The sequence below is a fragment of the Pristis pectinata genome, chromosome 34, assembly GCF_009764475.1.
Source record: "Pristis pectinata isolate sPriPec2 chromosome 34, sPriPec2.1.pri, whole genome shotgun sequence".
NCBI lineage: Eukaryota > Metazoa > Chordata > Chondrichthyes > Rhinopristiformes > Pristidae > Pristis > Pristis pectinata.
The window spans coordinates 8,537,458-8,553,948 of NC_067438.1; the positions used below are offsets into that span (position 1 = coordinate 8,537,458).

At 43.4% G+C, this 16,491-nt stretch overlaps 1 protein-coding gene across 4 annotated transcripts in view; it reads left to right on the plus strand.

The window, feature by feature from the left end:
• LOC127585785 (RNA-binding protein 4B-like) overlaps positions 1-16,491 on the plus strand; it is a 93,783-nt gene that overhangs the window by 33,098 nt on the left and 44,194 nt on the right. For 2 of the 4 annotated variants that reach the window (XR_007958599.1, XR_007958600.1), the window contains exon 4: positions 433-554. The exons of 1 other annotated variant lie outside the window; for it this stretch is intronic. Coding sequence is in view for 1 of the 3 variants with exons in the window: in XM_052043481.1 (XP_051899441.1) it covers positions 433-449 (17 nt within the window). In the remaining 2 variants the exon portion in view is untranslated. Of the gene's footprint in view, positions 1-432; positions 606-16,491 lie in introns of those variants that run through there. One more of the 4 variants, XM_052043481.1, reaches the window with a different exon arrangement.

Sequence of the window (16,491 nt, forward strand, 5' to 3'; positions counted from 1 at the left end):
GGTTTACTTAAGTAAACTGTTTTCCAGCTGAGTGCAAGGGGTCAGCATAGTGCGCAGCTAGTAGGGCTGCTGCTTCATGGCTGCAGCGACCCAGGTTTAATCCTGGTCCTGGGTTTCCTAAACAAACTTGTAGGTTCGTAGGTTAATTGGCCATTGTAATTTGCTTTGGTGTTTTGGGGGGCAGGGTGGGGTGTGCAGAATAAAATGGAGTTACTGTAGGATTTGTGTAAATGAGTGTTTAGTGAGGGCTAAAAGGCCCTTTTACTGTGCTGTATGACTCTATGAACAAGTGTTGGGGAGGAAGCCTGAATGCTAGTAATCTACTTAAATTGCTATCTTTAGGAGGATTATAATTAACCCATCCACGATGCACATTTCTTTTTATTGCCTCATGAGGTATGGGCATGATGCTTTTTTTTTATTCTTTCACAGGATGTGGGTATCATTAGCAAGGCCAGCATTAAAGCCCATCTCTAGTTGCTGTTAAGGAGATGGTGGTGAGTCTCTGCCTGCAGCCCTTGTCGTGAAGGTACTTGCTCCCAGTGTGCCGTTAGGTAAGGAATTTCGACCAAGTGACAATGAAATAATGTCAATACATTTCCACGCCTGGGTGGAGTAAGACTTGTAGAGGTGGTATTCTTTTGCTATGCTTAGATGGTATGTGTTGTATGAAAGAACCCCTGGCATATTGTTGCAGCGCATTGTGTCAGTGATGCACACTGTATACCACTTTTTCACCATATCCAAGATGATTGGCCTCAGTCAATGAAACAAAGTAGCTTCTTGGTGCTACCTGACACTGTTCATTCACATCTGCCATTAAATTGAGCCCTTGTAATGTGTGAGTTATTGTAGTATATGCTACAGTTTTGTCCTTAAAAGGTTTAGTTCAAAAATAGCATTTCCTGTCTTGTAAATAGTTGGTTGGTTCATTGGGTCAATTGTCTTTTTGCAGCTGCAAATTTGGTTTCAGTCCAGATTGCCAATATGTTGTCTCTGCTGGCTGTAAACATTGCATGTGAAATTAGGTTTTCCAACTATACCTTGGGCCCTTCAGGACTGGGGCTTGCACAGCAGCCGACTACGGCTGATTTGAGAACTAAGCGGACAGTGCAACTGAAAGATGAATGTTGTCAAATTCGTGTGGATAACTGAAACATCACATTTGATGGGCAACTTGCTGCAAAAGAAACTGCAGATGCTGGAAATCGGAAACAAAAACAATGTTGGAAGGACAACTGGAGAAGTGAGAATGCCAGCCAACATGCCTTAGGTTGCCAAGAGCAAAATGTGGAGTGAACTGAGGGGTTGTTTGTGGCAGGGTGTAGACCAAAAGTAGTAGTAATTTTTAAAAACTACCAGGTTGGAATCGCATGATACTGAGTCAGAATGAAGCATAAATTAGAACAAAGGTAGGAACCTTGTTGCAAGGTTTTAATGTTGATCTTAGAGTAACATAGAAGGAGTTAAAGTTTAAATCAGATCCACATTCCTCCCATTGCAGGAGAGTTTCATGGACACAGTAAATAGTTGCTTTAATCTGCATCTGATCTGGTGTATTTCTAATTTGCTAGGTGAAGCTTTGTGCAAAGAGTTATACTCATTGAACCTGCAATGTGCCTGACTTGGAAGTCCTGTGTGCAAGATTTTGTATGCATCAAATTCTGGTTTGCATTTCCTCCCAGCCCAAGTTTGGTGTGGGTGTGAAGGCATCTACGTTCTTATTACTCAGTGAAAATGTGTAGCAATTCACAAGCAGATGGAACTGGAGGCAGTTATGGAAGGAGGTCATTTTGGTCATCAGGTCCAAGCTCGGTCTTGGAACAATCCAATCAATGCAATTTCCCCCACTTGCTTTCCCTATAAACTACTCTGTCACTAATGCCTATTAACACTCCGCTGATTTTCCTAGCCACTGTCACTAGGGGTCATTTGCAGTTGTCAATTAACCTAACAACCAATGCATCTTTAAAATGTAGAAGGAAACTGGACATGAGGGGGCGGGGGGCGGGGGGCGGGTGGTGGGGGAACCCACACAGTCACAGAGAGAAGGTGGAAACTACACACAGCTCAAGAGAACAGGATGGAACCCAGGTTAATAGAGGTACCTGCACTACCATTGTGCGGCCTGTAATTCTCCATACTTGCAAAAAAAAAGTTGCAAGTTATCAGTGCATGGGACAGGAAATATCAAAGTGGTTACAGAATGTTAGCCTTTAGTTAGCAACCAGCATTTTAAGGAGAGAAATTTTTACCACAGATCTGGGAAAGTTTGGTTACACCACATGTGGAAGCAATGTCTATAGTTCGGGGAACTGCACCCTAGAATATCCTCGCCTTATAAGGAATACAGTGCAGATTCACTCGAACTGTAGAGGTTAGGTCATCAAGGGATATTACATGGACTAGCCTTTTAATTCTTAGAATAGAATGCTGCAGATTGATTGAATGTTTTGGTAGGAATTAGTGGAGGAATGAGAGGATATGAGAAGGATCTGGCAGGCAAAGTGAGGCAAAATCCAAAGGAAATGGGAGAGATTTTTAATGAATATTTTCTCTTCCATTTTTACTGTGGGGAAAACAATGGAGGCTAGGTAAATGAGTGGTGTTGTCTTGGACTGCATACAAATTAACATGGAGGAGGTATTGGAGGCCTTAAAGTGCATTAAGGTGGATAAATCTCCAGGGCCTGACATAAATCTCCAGGACCTGACATTCTTGCACCATGTGGGAAGCTTGAGAAGAAATTGCGGAGGCCCTTGCAGAGATTTTTGCTTCATCACCAGCCACAGATCAGGTTCTGGAGGACCGGAGAGTGGTTAATGTGGTACTATTGTTTAAACTGGGTAGCGAAAACAAGCCAGGAAACTACAGGCTGGTGAGTCTGACATTGGTGGTGGGTAAATTGCTGGAGGGAATTCTGAGGGACAACAATAACTGTGTCTGTCACTACAATCCACGTATGGATTTTTGGAATAATCCATTGGAGTCCACTTTGTCATTAACCTGTAGAAGGAAACAGGTATTTGTGTGGATGGCCACGTCTCGAATGCCCTTCGGGGTGACAGATACTTCGAAACAAAGCAATGGAGGTTCGGTGACTGAGGTGTCATATGGGTTCCATCGTGGAACATTTTGGATTTTGTAATTTCCCTCTATTTTCTCTTTACATTTTCTCTTCAGTCAACAGTGGTTTTGCAGAAGCCTTTGCTCACATTTCACCTTATGGCTTGCTGAACTGAACTTTGAGAACTATTCCTGGACTTGGAGTTTGGGAATTTGCCGCACACACACTTCAGGTTTAGTTTTGGGGTTAAAGTTTGATATCTAACATTTTTACTTTTATTTTTTCTTATTATCATAAGTAGTTATTAATAAACTAGTTTTAACACTTATACATGACTCTGCATGTTTCTTTTGTCGCTGGTACGTGACAAACAGAGGGACCTAAAAGTAAAAGTGCATAATTCACTGAAAGTAGCATCTCAGGTAGATAAGGTGGCGAAGGCAGCATTTGGTACACTGGCCTTCATCGGTCGGGGCTTTGAGTACAGGAGTTGGGAAGTTATGTTGCAGTTATATTAAAAAAAATCGGTGAGGTCTCACTTGAGTATTGTGTACAGTTTTGGTCACCCTGATAGAGGAAAGATGTTATTAAATTAGAAAGAGTGCAGTAAAGATATACCAGGATGTTGCCTGGATTTGGGGGCCTGAGTTACAAGGAGAGGTTGTATAAACTAGGACTCTATTCCCTGGAACACAGGAGATTGAGAGGTGACCCGATAGAGGTATACAAGATCATGAAGGGCATAGACATACTACGCAGTCACTAAGTCAGTATTACAGTTGGATAACTTTGCAGCAGAATTGGAAGTTCTGAAGCAAACAGAAAAGACTAGGTATCAGAAATTGTTGAAATATAGAGTCCTGAAGGCTGCAACTTAAAACTAACTTGTTTTCGCACTTTCCCAGTTCTTGGTTTACTGGAATGAAATGTTAACTGTTTCTCTCTTTCCACAGATGCTGCCCGGCCTGGGTGTTTGAAGCATTTTCTGTTGTTATGACTTCAGATTTCCCTTTGTTTATTTTAAGTTGCAGAGAAGGGAGAGAGTGGGAAGGCTGATGGTAGAGTGGAGACTGGGAGAAACTGAATGGTGCAAATGTTGGAGGCTCGTTCTCAAACTGTTGGATTCAGTGAGTCCAGAAGATAGTGTTGTGATCCCCAAATCAAAGTCGAGTTTATTATCATATGCATAAGTACATGTAAGCACAGGTGCAATGAAAAACCTGGAGCAGCATCACAGGCATATAGCATCATATAAGCAGCATTCCCAAGAAAAAACATAAATCAAACATAAATTATGCACAATTTTTACAAGAAAGAACACAATTAGAACAAAAGAATAAAGTCCATTTTAGTGCAACGTGATCATGGTGTTGCTAAACTGTAGTGATTATGGTTTTGCCAGTTGGTTCAAGAACCAGATGGTTGAAGGGAAGTAGCTGTTCTTGAACCTGGAGGTGTGGGACTTCAGGCTTCTATACGTCCTGTTCAATGGTAGCTGTGAAAAGGCTGGAGGTGTGGGACTTCAGGCTTCTATACGTCCTGTTCAATGATAGCTGTGAAAAGATGGCATGGCTCAGATGGTGGGATCTTTGATGCATGTTGCTGCCTTGAGGCAACGCCTCCTATAGATGCTATTGAGTCAGCCAAGTCAGAAAATGAGATGTTCATCTCCAAGTTTATGATCAGATTGGTTGGTTGAAAATGTATTGTGGGATGGAGAAATAAAGTGATGGGCTACTGGAAACTTGAAGTTGCTATTACAGACCGAGCAGAGGTATTCTACAGCACATTTGCCTAATTTTTATTAGTTTTCTCAATGAAGAGGGGACCAGAGTGATGTGTCTCATCCATTGGTGTGTAAGAGCCTTGAAGCTTTGAAAGCCACTGGCGTTGATTCACTTGACCCCTCTCCTTCCCCCACCCCTCCAGTACATTTGGGGATTTTATGGAAATGGGGTTTGAGGTGCCTCTTCAGTGCTTGAGGTGCCTGGTCAAGTTACTTCATATCTCTGAAGTATAAAGATTGATGTAGATCACTGCTGCCTCATTGATCTTGAACTTTAGGTCAGTTTGAGTCGGGATCTTAAACATGCTTTCCCGCTGATTGCCAAACATTGTGCTGGTGCATTTCATCAAGAGCATCTGCCTTTGCTGAGTGATTGTTCCCAAGAAATGGAATGAACCATAGAACCATACAGCACAAAACAGGCCCTTCAGCCTGCCATGTTATGCTGTCTGGTACAATGTAGTCTGGTTTTCTCAAGGTCTCGTGATGTTTTCCATTATTTCATTGTAGAATCAGTAAATGGAGAGAGAGACTACAGAACACTGAGTTGTGAGATGTGGCTGTCCTGGTATGTGAAACACAAGGTTGATATGTGTGTGCAGCAAGTAATTAGGAAACCAAATGGAATGTTAGTCTTTACTGCAAAGGGGTGCAGTACAAAATTAGCACACTATGAAGGGTGTTGGTGAGACCACACCTGTGTATGGTTTTGGCTCTTTATTTAAGAAGGGACTTGCATGCGTTGGAGGCTTTTCAGAGAATGTTCGTGAGGTTAATTCCTGGGATTAAGTCATTATCTGATAAGAGGCATAGATGGAGTGGACAGTCAGAGACTTCTTCCCAATGTGACAATGGCTAACACGAGGGGACATGATTTTAAGGTGATTGGAAGAAGGTATAAGGGGGATGTCAGAGGAAAGTTTTTTTTTTACAGTGATGGGTGAGTGGGGAACACACTGCCTACAGAGGTTGTGGGGGCAGATACATTAGGGACATTTAAGAAACTCGTAGACACATGAATGATAGAAAAATAGGGGGCTATGTGGAAGGGAAGGGTTAGGTAAATCTTAGAACAGGATAAAATATTGGCACAACATTATGGGCCGAAGGTCCTGTACTGTGCTATTGTGTTCTATCTTAATTGAAGGTTTGGGCCTATGCACTCTGAATTTAGAAAAATTATGGATTATCCTAGTGATTATAACATCTTCCTTAAGGTAGATGCTGAAAGGAGGGTTTCCCTTGTGAGCGAGGTCTAAACGAGGAGTTAAGGGATTTAGGATATGGTGTTGCCTATTTAAGACAAAAATGAGGAAATTCTTCTGAAGATGACAGGAAAGGGAAAAGTTGCAGATGGACCATGTGGAATTCTGAAGAGAGTGGAAATTGGCAGCAAAGGTGATGGAACTTTGGAGTTCTGTATAAGAGCAATAAGCAGAACCGATGCAGTGAATGATATACTGGGGAAAAAGATGCAAGGCCTGAGTAGGGGTGTAACAAAGAATGTTCTGTGTATTCCACAAAACCATGCTTAATTTGGACCCATAGTTTTCCATGGCTCCACTCTTTTATGTGGAGCAAATGATCAGAAAAGTTGTATGGTACAAGAACACATTCAGCAAGGCAGAGGAAGGTGAGGGAGGAGGTTCAATTGGGAGCAACAAACAATCTGCTGGAGAAACTCAGCGGGTTGAGCGGTAGCTGTGGGAGGAAAGGAATTGTCGGTGCTGCAGTTCGAAACCCTGCATCAGGACTGAGAGGGGAGATGGCCAGTAGAAAAAGGAGGGCTAAGAAGGAGTATTAGTGCACTGAGGAGGGGTGTAAGATGACAGGTAGGGGAGAAGATGTAAATCAAGCTGTAAATTGCTTTAGGACAAATTGTGGTTGTGTATGTCATGTGTAGTGAAAGCATTTTTATTGATTGAGGAATTAGCAATTTATAAATGAGATTCATTCTTTACAGCTTGATTTTGCATATTTAACCACGTAACAGCTTGTATTTCTAAGGTAGAACCATAGAACCATACAGCACAAAACAGGCCCTTCGGCCCACCATGTTGTGCCGTCCATCAAACCACCCTCACACTACCTAACCCTTTCCTCCCGCATATCCCTCTATCTCACATTCCTCCATGTGCCTATCCAACAAACTCTTGAACCTGTCCAATGTATCTGCCTCTACCACCACCCCAGGCAGTGCATTCCATGCACCAACCACTCTCTGGGTGGAAAAACCTCCCCCTGACATCTCCCCTGAACCTCCCACCCATAACCTTAAAGCCATGCCCTCTCGTCTTGAGCATTGGTGCCCTGGGAAGGAGGCGCTGGATGTCTACTCTATCTATTCCTCTCAATATTTTATATACCTCTATCATGTCTCCTCTCATCCTCCTCCTTTCCAGTGAATAAAGCCCTAGCACCTTAAACCTCTCCTCATATTCCATACACTCTAATCCAGGCAGCACCCTGGTAAATCTCTGCACCCTCTCCAACGCCTCCACATCCTTCCTATGATGCGGCGACCAAAACTGAACACAGTACTCTAAGTGTGGTCTAACTAGAGTTTTGTAAAGCTGCATCATCACTTCGCGGCTCTTAAGCTTAATCCCACGACTTATGAAAGCTAACATCCCATAGGCCGTCTTAACTGCTCTATCCACCTGTGAGGCAACTTTCAGTGAACTGTGAATATGAACCCCCAGATCCCTCTGCTCCTCTACACTGCCAAGTACCTTGCCATTTACCTTGTACTCTGCCCTGGAGTTCGTCCTTCCAAAGTGTACCACCTCACACTTCTCCGGATTGAACTCCATCTGCCACTTGTCAGCCCAGCTCTGCATCCTATCAATATCCCTCTGTAAGTTCTGACAGCCCTCCACACTATCCACAACACCGCCGATCTTAGTGTCGTCTGCAAACTTATTAACCCAGCCTTCTACCCCCTCATCTAAGTCATCTATAAATATCACAAAAAGTACAGGTCCCAGAACCGATCCCTGCGGGACACCACTAGTCACTGCTCTCCAATCCGAGGGCACTCCTTCCCCCACAACCCTCTACTTTCTACAGGCAAGCCAATTCCTAATCCACACAGCCAAGCTTCCATGGATCCCTTGGCCTCTGACCTTCTGAAGAAGCCTACCATGAGGAACCTTATCAAACGCCTTACTAAAATCCATATAGACCACATCTACCACACTACCCTCATCAATCTTCCTCGTCACCTCCTCAAAGAACTCTATCAGGCTTGTGAGGCAAGATCTTCCCTTCACAAAGCCATGCTGGCTGTCCCTAATCAGTCCATGATTCTCCAGGTGTTCATAGATCCTATCCCTTAGAATCCTTTCTAACAGCTTACCCACCACAGACGTGAGACTCACCGGCCTGTAATTTCCTGGACTATCCCTACTACCTTTTTTGAACAAGGGGACAACATTCGCCACCCTTCAATCCTCCGGCACCATCCCCGTGGTCAACGAGGACTCAAAGATCCTTACCAGCGTTTCAACAATCTCCTCTCTTGCCTCTCGAAGCAGGCTGGGGAAAATCCCATCAGGCCCCGGAGATTTATCTGTCTTGATATTATTTAACAACTTCAACACATCCTCTCTCTTGATATCTACAACCTCGAGAACATTACCCTTACCAGCACTCCCTTCCGTGTCATCAAGACCCATCTCCTCGGTGAATACTGAAGAGAAGTACTAATTGAGAACTTCTCCCACTTCCACCACCTCCAGGCACAGTCTCCCACCTTTGTCTTTAATCGGACCTACCTTTACCCTAGCCATCCTCCTACCCTTCACGTACGTGAAAAAGGCCTTGGGATTTTCCTTAACCCTACTAGCCAAAGCCTTTTCATGTCCCCTTCTAGCTCTCCTCAGCCCTTTCTTAAATTCCTTCCTCGCTACTCTATATTCCTCACGAGCCCTGTCTGAACCTTGCTGCTTATACCTTATGTATGCTACCTTCTTCTCCCTAACTAGTCATTCCACCTTTCTCGTCACCCACAGCTCCTTCACCGTGCCATTCCTTCTCTGCCTCACCGGGACATATTTATCCCTAACATCCTGTGTAAGATCCCTGAACATCGACCACGTCTCCATGGTACATTTCCCTTCAAAAAGGACATCCCACTTTACACTCCAAGTTCTCTCCTTATAGCCTCATAGTTCGCCCTTCCCCAATTAAATATCTTCTTGTCCTCTCTGCACCTGTCCCTGTCCATGACAATTTTAAAGGTTATGGAGCAATGGTCACTGTCCCCCATATGTTCACCCACCAATAGATCCTTCACCTGTCCCGGTTCATTTTCTAAAACTAGATCTATCATGGCATTCCCTCTCGTCGGCCTGTCAACATACTGCGTCAGGAATCCCTCCTGGACAAATTTAACAAATTCCGTCCCATCTAAACCTTTGGCACTAAGCAGGTTCCAGTCTATATTTGGGAAGTTGCAGTCTCCCATTATAACAACCCTGTTATTTTTGCTTCTCTCCAAACACTGCCTGCCAATCTGCTCCTCTATATCTCTATCTCTACCGCTACCGGGGGGGCCTATAGAATACTCCTAGTAGAGTAACTGCTCCTTTCTTCTTCCTTACTTCCACCCATACAGACTCTAGAGATGATCCTTCTACAACATCCATCCTTTCCACAGCCGTAACAGTGTCCCTGACCAGTATCGCCACCCCTCCTCCTCTTCTCCCCCCTTCCCTATCCCTCTTAAAACACCGAAAACCAGGAATATTCAATATCCACTCCAGCCCTGACGTCAGAGTCCCCCATACTTATCCAAGCCCTCAGTTCATCTCCCTTATTCCTGACACTTCTTGCATTTAAGTAAACACACTTCAATCCATCTACCTCACTACTTTTATAGCCTGTATTCTGCTTCTCCCTCCCCAAAGCCTCTCTACCTGTTTGATCTAACTTTTCCCCATCCCCTTCTTCCTCTGACCTATTCCTCCAGTTCCCTTCCCCCTCACAAACTAGTTTAAACCCTCCCAAACCACCCTAGCAAACCTAGCCAGGATGATGGCGGAGAACTCCCTCAGCAGGTAGAATGGACACTTGACTACCAGATACTCCAGGTTGGGGGAGCAGGACTGAGAGAGAACTGTGCACCACAATCAGTTAATCATGAATCTTACACCACCGTCTCTGCCTTTACTTGATGCTGTCGTGTGGTCCATGCAGCAGATGGTGCAGCCCTCAGGCTGGAGCACTGTGTCCGAAGTACTGGAGGTGAACCATCTCTTTGTGAAGCAGAGTTCACACCAGTCCCTCTGGTACTGCAGTCTTGCTCTAAGGTCTTCAGACCTGGAACTCCCCTCCACCCACCGCCACTTTGTTTTCCCATTACTCTGGGCCCCACTACCCCTTCACTGAGTTCCTCCAGCATTTTGTGTGTGGCTGAGGTCTTCAGTTTTATTTTTCAGAGACTGTACATTAGTCATGAGGATGGTAGGGAGGGGTGGCCTTGGGGTCCTGTGCTTCAGTTTTACGCAGAGTCCTTCCCCGTAGTCATGTTTTCCAAGACAATGGAGACGTCCCCAGAACTTACAGCTGCTGCACTCACTCCCTGGCTGCTCTGGATCCCCGAGTCAGCCAAGTCTTAAAGGTCGTTAGTTCTTTTAAGTAGCATGAAAACAAGATTATGTACTGCAGTCTCATGGCTTCAGATTTCAGCTGTAATAATTCCAAATGGGAATATTTGATGATCCCTTTGGGAGCTGAAGGTAAAAAAAAATCACCCATCTCCGACGCCACTTTTGTTTTGATGATACTGGAAACTGTTAGGAGGTGATAATGGGAACCATTAGGGGAGGTGAATGGCAGATAGAATCAGAACCACATAGGGGTGTGGGAGCTGTGGGGTGGGTGGGTAGGGGGGAATGTTGTGTGTGTAGTGGGTGGATGGAAACAGGTGGGGGAGCTGGGGGAGGCTGGTAGATTTGAAGAAGGGGGGACAAAAATGGAAGGACTGGAGGAGGATTGTAAGGGGAGGGGGACAAGGGGGGAAACAACTCACTGGAGGGTAGGGTTACCTAAATTTGGGAATGCTCAAATGTTCATGCCATTGGGTTGTAGACTACGCGGGCAGAATATGAGGTGTTGTTCCTCCAGTTTGCTTTGGGCCTCAGCTGGGCAAGAGAGAAAACTGGGGATGGACAGGTCAGTTTAGGAATGGGAAGTGGAATTGAAATGGAATGCAACTGGGAGCTCGGGATGGCCATTGTAGATAAGGCATAGGTGCTGTGCGAAACAGTCGCCCAGTCTGCACTTGGTCTCGCCGATGTAGAGGAGGCCACATCGGCAGCACCGAAAATAGACAAGATTGGAGGAGGTGCATGGACCAATTGGGTCTCTGTTCAGAGAAACAGCAAAAGGCTTTCATGCTGTCCTGTTGTGGGATAGTGGAGTGGAGGAACTGGACGCCTCTGCATTGATTAGGGAACGTGGAGAGAAGATCTCCAGAAGAAATGAGATTATTGATCATTTGGGGACTTCTTGTGAAACTTCTGTTTATTTCATATTATACCTTAGTGCCCCCCCCCTTCCATTTATGTTCCAGTCTATGTCACGTTCTGTAAAACCTTAAAAATGAATAATTAAGATGTGTTTGTATCCTCTCATCTTTTATTGTCTGCAAAAGTTCTTTTGAAGTGATTGATACCATTAACAGGCTAAGCAGTCAATCTTGCTGGATACCAAGGATCCCATTGAGCTGATACCTTGTGTCTGATGTAAACCAATGTAGTAAACCATGAAGGCTGTGCTACAGACATCCCAAGATCTTTATAGTAGCTTTCTTTGCAATCAAGGGCTGACTGCAAAATTTGCACTGTTCATAGTCCTATTCGCTTGTTGCTCATGGTTCTGTATGTTTTTCCTTTTCTGGTAAATATCCAATTTCCTGTGAAAGTGATTTAAATCTGTATCCAGCATCACTGCAGGCAGTAATTTGCAGATCAAAAAACTCCTGGCATTTTAAAGCAAATTATTGTCAGCTTCGATATGTTTCCTTTCATCTCTTTACAATCTGTGAATTCTGGCCATGCAGTATATACTTTCCCTTTTATCATTACGTAATTTGAACCTCCCTTAAATCTTTTAATTCACTCTACTCCTCAATCAATTCTCCCTTCAGCCACCTCAGTTCCATTGAAAACAAACCCAGTTTTTCCCTTGTGGTTATGATTTTCCAGTCCTCGCACACTTTCATAAATCTTTTCTGAAGTCTCGCCAGTACGATGACACATTTCCTGTAATCTGGCCAAAATTGTATGTGATGCTCAAGCTGTGGCCTGACTTTTGTGCAGTTCCAGCATAACCTCTAGGCACTAAAATTATATTATTTGTTTAATAAAGGGAAGTATTACCTTTGTAACTACCAAAAATGACCTGAGCTGCTTCCTTTAAAACTGACCTGTTCTTTTTCACTAATCTTTTTACCCACTTCTTTCACTGCATTATCACATTTTGTCATTTAATTAATGTGCATTCTGAATAAAGATCCAAACTCAAAAACATCAATTCTGTTTCTGTACCTTCACAGATGCTGCTAGACTTGTTGAACATTTATAGCATTTTGCGTTTTATTTCAGATATCCAGTACCTGCAGACCTTTGCTTTCAAATTAACCAACCACTCTTGTTCAAGTGGACCCTAGGACTTGAACTTTTCTGATTGGCCATGGCTTGCTGGGGACAAAATAAATTTGATGCTTCTTATTCATTGACTGCTGTGGTTTAAGTTATTTTACAAATTTAAAAAGTTGTGCAGATAAGCAGCATAATAATTATCCATACAACTTTTATCTGTAAAATAACCTTTAAATTGTCCTTTCAATTAATCAGGCACACTGGCCACTTACCATATAGATTAATTAAAATTAACTTAAAATGCTTCATTTGCTGCATTTAATAAAAATAATGTCTGTCAAACCCAGAAAGTGTCATCTCCAATCCAAAATGCCCAATTCCATGGTATTTAGTAAAGCTCTTAATTATACACATTCATAAATCTTCATCAGGGGTCCTATGGCTCACAAAAATTATTCCACCAGTCTACAATGATCTCGGAATCAAAATTAGCTCCTGATTAGCTTGAAATATCTTCAAGGGACTCTCTTGAGCTCTTACCTCTAGGTTGAATGGGATTAAGGACACATTTTAGACTGATGTGTGGTATTGAGGGAGTCTCATTTTGTCATATGGCTTTGTGTCTTAGGAGGGAGCCATTCAGGCCATCAAGTCTATTCCAGCTGTCAGAGCAATACCATTCCCCTGTACTTTTCCTGCAACTGATTCTCTCTCATGTCCCCATTAAACACACACTCGCACTCACATTTGTACTCTCACTACAGTATCCAATTAACCTACCAGCCTATCTTTGGAATGTGGCAGGAAGTTGGAGCACCCAGGGAATCATACACAGTCGTAGGGAGAACGTGCAAATTCCATGCGGACAGCACCAGAAATCTGAATCAAACATGAGTCTATACAGCAGCAAGTACTACTTGCTGCACCACTGTGTTCTGAGTTGTCAATGGTGAAGCGTTTTGTGTTAAATTACATTTACATGTTAAATTGTGCTCTTGGTATTCAAACTCCCCAATACTTAGCTTTCAATGACCTGATTACTATTCATTCATCTCATGTGCTAATTGTGAGACTGTGTTGTGCTCACCCCAAAGTTAAATAAGTTGAGACACGAGATTGCAGATGCTGGAATCTGAAGCAAAAACTGCTGGAGGAACTCAACAGATCAAGCAGCATCTATGTAGGTAAAGAAGTAGACGGTGTTTCGGGTTGTGACCCTGCAATGGAATTGAGAATGTGGAAGAAAGATGGCCAGTATACAGAGGATGAGAGGGAGGGGTGAGGCAGAAGTGGGTAGGTTACAGGTAGGGCCGAGTGAGCTGGGGAATGATGGACAGATGAAGCCAGGTTAAGGGGGTGAGGGAAGGTAGAGACAGGTTGGTTGGCAGAACAGCATCTCGTATTATTCTTGGATAGTGTACACCCCAATGTTAAGAGCATTGAATTTTCCAATTTCAGGTAATCTACACTCCCGTGCCTACTCGTCCACCCAGGTTCTCTTTCCCTTTGTTCACCTTTCCCATTGCCGTCTGCCCATCACCAACACACCTATCCACCTGGGTTTCCTCCGCCCTGACCTACCCTCCCTATCCTCTCCCCATCTGGCTCCATTTGCCCATGAATCCTCCATCTGGTTCCACATCACCTTCCAGACTATCTGTCTACCCCCTTTCCTCCCCCAACTGGCTCTATCTGCCTATTGCTTTTTTTTTCTTGCCTGTTTCCAGCTAACCTGTCTATTAACTCTCCTCTCTCCATCCCCCACCTCACCTGGTTCCACCTATCAACTACCAACCCATGTCTCTTGCCCCCTCACCTCATTATGCTGGCTGTCTTCCCTCCACACTCTCAATCCTAATGCAGGCTCACGACCCAAAGTCAACTACAGATGTCGCTTGATGCGCTGAGTTCTTCCAGCAGCTTGTTTACATGTTTAGCTTCACATTTTATCCCACTTGAATATAGAATCAAAGACACCAATTATTACTCAACCTCCTTCGCTCATCGGAACACTGCTTTCTAGTCCATACTGACTACCAGTCATCAATTTTGCTTTCAAATCCCTCTGTGATACTAGGCATTGCCTCCAACCTTACAAGCCCGTGAGCTATATATGCTCTGCCATTTCTGGCCTCCTTTTCAAATAAAAAATTACCTTGTTTTAATCTTTGCACCATGGTAAAATTCTTTCAACTCCTGAGACACGGAAATTTTCCACCATAAATCACTTCCACTTCCATTCCAGTTTAAGCTTTTGATCTTCTGCTCTTGTATCTCCTTATGGCACAGTGACGTATTTTGTTAATTATATTATGAAGTACTTCACTGTGTTAACAGTGCTCTATAAATAAAAGATGCAGAGTTTGTATTGAAAATTTACTTTATACCTAGTGTCTGATGTTAGAGCCATTTGCTGGTTCATGTATTTTGCCGCCTTATTTGCAGACTAAGGAGGACTGTCAGAAATACGACAACAGGTTAAAAATGCATATAGTTAAGTGCAGAAAGTGTGGTGAATGGGTTGGTGAACTGCAAGCACTGATATTCCCCAAGCACTGGTATGAAGATCTTTGAGAGGGTCTGGAGATGGGATGAGGGATTTCAGTTGCATAGTTAGGTTGGACCAAAGGAGTTTGAGAGGATATTGGATAGAGTGCGAAATTATGACAGGTTTACAAAACTTAGATAAATAATTTTTTTCAAGTGATCTTTTATCTTACAAAGACTATAAGGCCAGAACTTAAAGTTTGGGATGATAGATCATGGGGTGGGGGGTTGGGGGAGGGGGCAGACTATATTTTTATGTCTCAGTGCAAATCATCATTGATCTCAAAAGAACATTGAGGGAAATAAACTTGTCGAGTTAAGGGGAGAGATCAAGGGCCTGGTACTGACTAGATTGCTCCATGGAGACAGCATAGATTAGGTGAACTGAATAGTTTCCATCTATACTGTGATAACTGACTGGACAAGTCAGTCAGTGAATGCATTTTTCTTGAAATGTGTTAATTTAGTTAAATCGGTTTACCCTGTAAAACATTCACGGTCCCACGTGTTGTATGTTTCATTCTGGGTGCTGTCGACTTCACTGACCAGCAACAGATAGCTAGGTTGTAGCTTACACAGGCAAGAATGGAGAAAGCATATATAAAGTACTAGCAGTTGCACGTTCACTGACGCTGGCCACTCATCTGCTTACACTGTCATTATTTTGGTCGTACTTGTCACCGATGTTTCTGAAAAGGGCATCTGATGCTGCAGAAAGGTAAGTTTGCTTCCTCATTGATATCCTGAAAGTGTCAATGAGCTGGTTGAATTACTTGTTTTCTTGCTTGCATGAAAGTCCACCTCCCATCAGGCCCTTGAGGTGCAGAACAGGGAACCAGATCTGACATCTGCTTCCCCGGTAACTGTTTTAAACCAGAGCAAGCTATGAGTTACCAATTCTGACATCATCCTGATGTGTGCCTGAGAGAAACACTGGTATTTGTGTACAATCAAGCCTGCGCTCCAGTGTTGTACTATGCGTGCTCAGTCCTCTGAGAGGCTAAAATCCTGAGGTCCTGTCTGGTGGACATTAAAGATGTGATGGCAAAACTTGAAAAGCAAGAAAATTTGTTAACTTTCATCTTGTTGGAAATCAGTTGTAGAAATGCACATAAATTCCCATGTGACATCTGGGTCCACTTGGGGTGTGGAAGTGAAGTGCAATAACGACTGATTTTCAGATGAATTGTAATATAAATTGAATGTTGGAACTGACTCAAAGGGCTGTAAAGCCTATTTTTATTCCCTCGTGCACACATAGGAACAAAAATTGGTGTCTACGTCATATAGCGTGCACTAATTAGGCCTGCATCTCTGAAACAAATGAATGCCGTGCAGCAGTCATTTAACCTTCCCTACCTTAGTAAGCATTGTATACTTACACCACAAAAAACTTCAATTGTCTATGTGGTTAGACCTTCAACAAGAAGGCAATGCGCTTCTTCCTACCATGGTATAGGTCACTATGAAGCTTGAGGTCATCG